This window comes from Cucumis melo, unplaced genomic scaffold (assembly GCF_025177605.1).
Source record: "Cucumis melo cultivar AY unplaced genomic scaffold, USDA_Cmelo_AY_1.0 utg000974l, whole genome shotgun sequence".
Classification (NCBI taxonomy): Eukaryota; Viridiplantae; Streptophyta; class Magnoliopsida; order Cucurbitales; family Cucurbitaceae; genus Cucumis; species Cucumis melo.
In genome coordinates, this window is record NW_026124327.1 from 13,980 (window position 1) to 17,666 (window position 3,687).

General features: G+C 43.1%; 1 protein-coding gene across 1 annotated transcript; it reads right to left on the reverse strand.

Moving 5' to 3' along the window:
• Nucleotides 1-1,290: 1,290 nt before the first annotated feature.
• On the reverse strand, nt 1,291-1,641 carry LOC127146752 (ribosomal protein S13, mitochondrial). The gene has a single exon (XM_051080795.1). It carries the CDS (start codon nt 1,639-1,641, stop codon nt 1,291-1,293), a length of 351 nt encoding a protein of 116 aa, XP_050936752.1.
• Nucleotides 1,642-3,687: the final 2,046 nt, after the last annotated feature.

Below are 3,687 nucleotides of genomic sequence, written 5' to 3' on the forward strand. Positions count from 1 at the left end.
GAGTGCAAGTTGAGCTACTAAATAAGGTGCGAAGCAGCTCGACTAAGAAGGAGAGGCGGAAAGAATTTGCGAGGAGAGGAGTGCAAAAAAGAAAGATTAGACTTTCACCTGTGGTCCGAAGTCCTAGGCTTTTAGTGGTCCGGAGGACGCTCAAAGAATCCCACGGAGCGGTTCATTGAGGACAGGTTAATATGGAATAAATAAGGGTCCGTCCGAAGGTGCGAAGCGAAACGACTGTTAAGGCTCAAAGAATTTGAGAAATCCATATGAAAAAATTAGTGAATATTGAGAAGCGACTTAACAGGAGTGCTGGAGCGGAGCATAAGAAAAAAACAAAGGTCCAGATGTTCATATGAATATGGAAAAACAAGGGTCCTCAATGAATAAGGCTCGACTGAAAGGAGAGTTGCACTCCTGTCTCAACCCTTGTTCATTGACTTCTTGCCTAATTAAGCTACTCCGGACGTCCTCTCCTTATTTAGTAGCTCAACTTGCACTCCTTAACATTGGCAGAATAAGGAATGAGCTTGAAAATTCTGAGATCAGTCTTTGATCCTTATCATTTGGAGTCGTCCGGAGGTTATGAAATAACTCGACTGTAAGGAGAGGGGAGAAGCGAAACGACTGAATCTAATAGGAGTGGTATTATGAAATAGCTCTCCAAATAAGGAAGGAGAGGGTCAAAGAATTTGAGGCGAAACGACTTCATTATTGAAGGAGTGGTATTATTCAATAGCTCTCAAAATAAGGAAGGAGAGGGTCAAAGAATTTGAGGCGAAACGACTGATTTCAAATATTTTTAGGAGTGGTATTATGAAATAGCTCTCAAAATAAGGAAGGAGAGGGGAGAAGCGAATTCCTTATTCTTAACAGGAGTGCAACGAAAGAAATCCATATAAACATAATGCACTCCTCAAATATGATAATTCAGTCCTTTCGCTTTCTTTATTCATCTTTGACCCTCTCCTCTCCTTATCAGTCGACTTTCTTCGAACCGCCCCTTAGAATTTGGAGTCGAGTTCTCCCTGAACCTCTATTTGGAGTCGTCCGGAGGACTCAGAAATCCATATAAACATAATGCACTCCTTCTTTAATACAGTCGTTTCGCTTCGCGCCTACTCCGCCTCTGGACTTGTTTTTATCCATATTCATGAACCGAAGGAACTCGTGGATCAAATGGAAAGCTAATACGGAGGACCCTCAACTCCTACGGAGCCTCCGCTAGGAGCAAAGAATTTGCGAAAAGCCTATCCTCCGGTTTCAGACTCCTAACGGAGCGGTAGACTGATTTCATTTCCGAATTCGCTTGCGACAAGTCCTAGCATTAGTATGAGTTCGTTGACCGCGTAAGGGCAATCCATCTTGATGACGAATTCCACGATAACAAGAAAGAGAAATGAATCGTTCGATGTCTGCTCGTTCTCCCCTCTTCAATTCCCAATGAACAATATGATCTTGACCTATCATTTGTTCAATTTGGTCGATCTGATACTTAGTTAACTCTTTGATCTTTATGTTCCCACTGATACCTAATCGATAACGAACCTGAATGGCTTTTTTAGGTCCAATTCCATCAATTTGAGTTGAGGCAATTCTGACTTGTTTATCGGCAACTGATCTTGCTCCTGAAATATATGACATTCTTGATCCTTCCTTTGACTAGTCTTCTCGGCTGGAATCATAAATGAGTTCTCTCCTCTTTCATGATCTTTTCTATAGGTCGAACTACTGTGAGCGGTCTAAACTTCGACCCGGATTGATGAAGATTATGTTCTCGTACCCAAGCCCTGAAAAAAGAGAAAGAGTCTTGTGGAGGAGAATTTCACACTGATCTGACTAAAGAAGTGAGAAAGTGCTCCGCGATGGGTCGCCTCGCGGTCTCAAAATGGAAGTTTTTCGCCTTTCTTCAGATATAGCGCAGAAGGTCTTTTAGGGCCGCAAAAGAAGAAACCCCGCCGACGAAAGATCGAAGTGGTCTCGTGCGCCAAAAGAAGGCTATAATGGAAGGCATCAAAAAAAAATCAGACTTGGTCTGAGCTGCCTGCGGTTACAGAATCGCCCGCGGAAGCCCCCTTGACTCTCTCTCTAGAAAAAAAAAGCTTTCTCTGGTAAGCCATTCAGACTCCCAGAAAGATCAAGCCTATGGCCCAGGTTTTGATTAAACAACCTTCGACTTGCTTGCATGTCTGAAGCATATAGCTAGCCTTCCTTCTGAGCCAGGATCTTTCTATTTGAGTATGATTGGGCCCTGCTGTGGTAGACTCCCACGGAGCGGTTGCCGGGCGTACTACTTCACTGAAGATTGATTCTCTCTCCTGAACTATGTAGTACGTTATATATTCTTTAAGGCAACTCTTGAAAAAGAAAAGCAAATGAAACTACATAAAAAACCGAGATTCGTCGACATTTGCGTCTCAGCTGACTCCTGTGTCAGACCACGACTCTGTCCTTGAGCTTGTGGGTCCTATAAAAGACAATCTCCCGATGCTCTTCAGAGAGGTATGTACCCTGGATAGATCGTCTACCCAAGGGTTGACTTTCAAACCAACCAGGAAAAAGCCTCATAGTTTACAAGGTTAGACACAGACAGCAAGCCAAGGCACCTCGCTCGATCCCACGTAGCGGGAGGCTCAAAGAATTTGAGAAAAGGTCAGATCTTTTTTTCAGAGAAAAATCAAGGTTAGAAGAAGGAATCAATGAATAGAGGACAAAGAGTGAATGAATTGAGAATGAAAGAAGAACTCAATTTCTTTGACTCTCTTCAGTGGATAGTCGGACAGAAGTTTGAGTTCCATCTTTTCTTTAGTGGATCAAACGAAGGAAGGAAGGAACTCATATTTCATTGGGCCTCAGTAGTTTAATTATGAGTGGAAAATCTGTTTTTTAGCCTTTATTCATTGATTCAGTCGAGACCTCCTACGCTCTCTCCTTTCAGTCGAGACCTCCTCCTCTCCTTTCAGTCGAGACCTCTCTTTATCAATTGAAAATTCTTTGAACCTCTATCTGAATTTGAGCCTTTTGACTCAGAAATCCATATTCATATATATGAAACTGAGGACAGCTAGAAAAGCTTGAATTTGGGGAATTCGGCAAGATGTCTAACCTCCTATCGTAGAGTCTATGGACAAACCCCGCGTCCTTACTTTCATGTGATGGACTATTTTTGAGCGTCAAACTTGAATGAAAGATATTAGAATGGAAGAGAGGGATCACACTCCGAAAGATCTTTCCCCGCGTACAATAAGGCATGATCTTTATTCATACCGAAGAACAAGAACTGAAACCGTAAAGTCAAGGTAGAGCCTAAGTCAACTCCTAAGCTAGGGATGGCCTCCTATCCTTTATTCATGCCTTTTGTTGACCCTCGTATGATCGATCGGTAGAGCCTTTGGGCATTTGTCCCTCTTATATGATGCCTCTTTCTTTGCTTCCTATGCCTCATCCTCTCCTATGAGGAAAGAGAGGTACCCTCGCGGTGGGGTGATCGGAGAATGAAACTACTGAGGACCGGTCCGTCTTTGGAGAGTGAGTTTGGAGTTCGACCTTCGGTTCGGTAACCTCGAGATGGAACTCGGGATCATAAATTAGTGAACGATTGCTATAAGCTTTAGTCAAGAAAAGCGAGTAAAGCGATCAAAAAAGATCCTCATACCTGTCCGGGCACCCTTTCTGAGCTGAGTCTTCCCT

Coding starts and splice junctions, on each gene's coding strand:
- LOC127146752 (XM_051080795.1), bottom strand. CDS start 1,641: ATGTCATATATTTCAGGAGCAAGATCAGTTGCCGATAAACAAGTCAGA.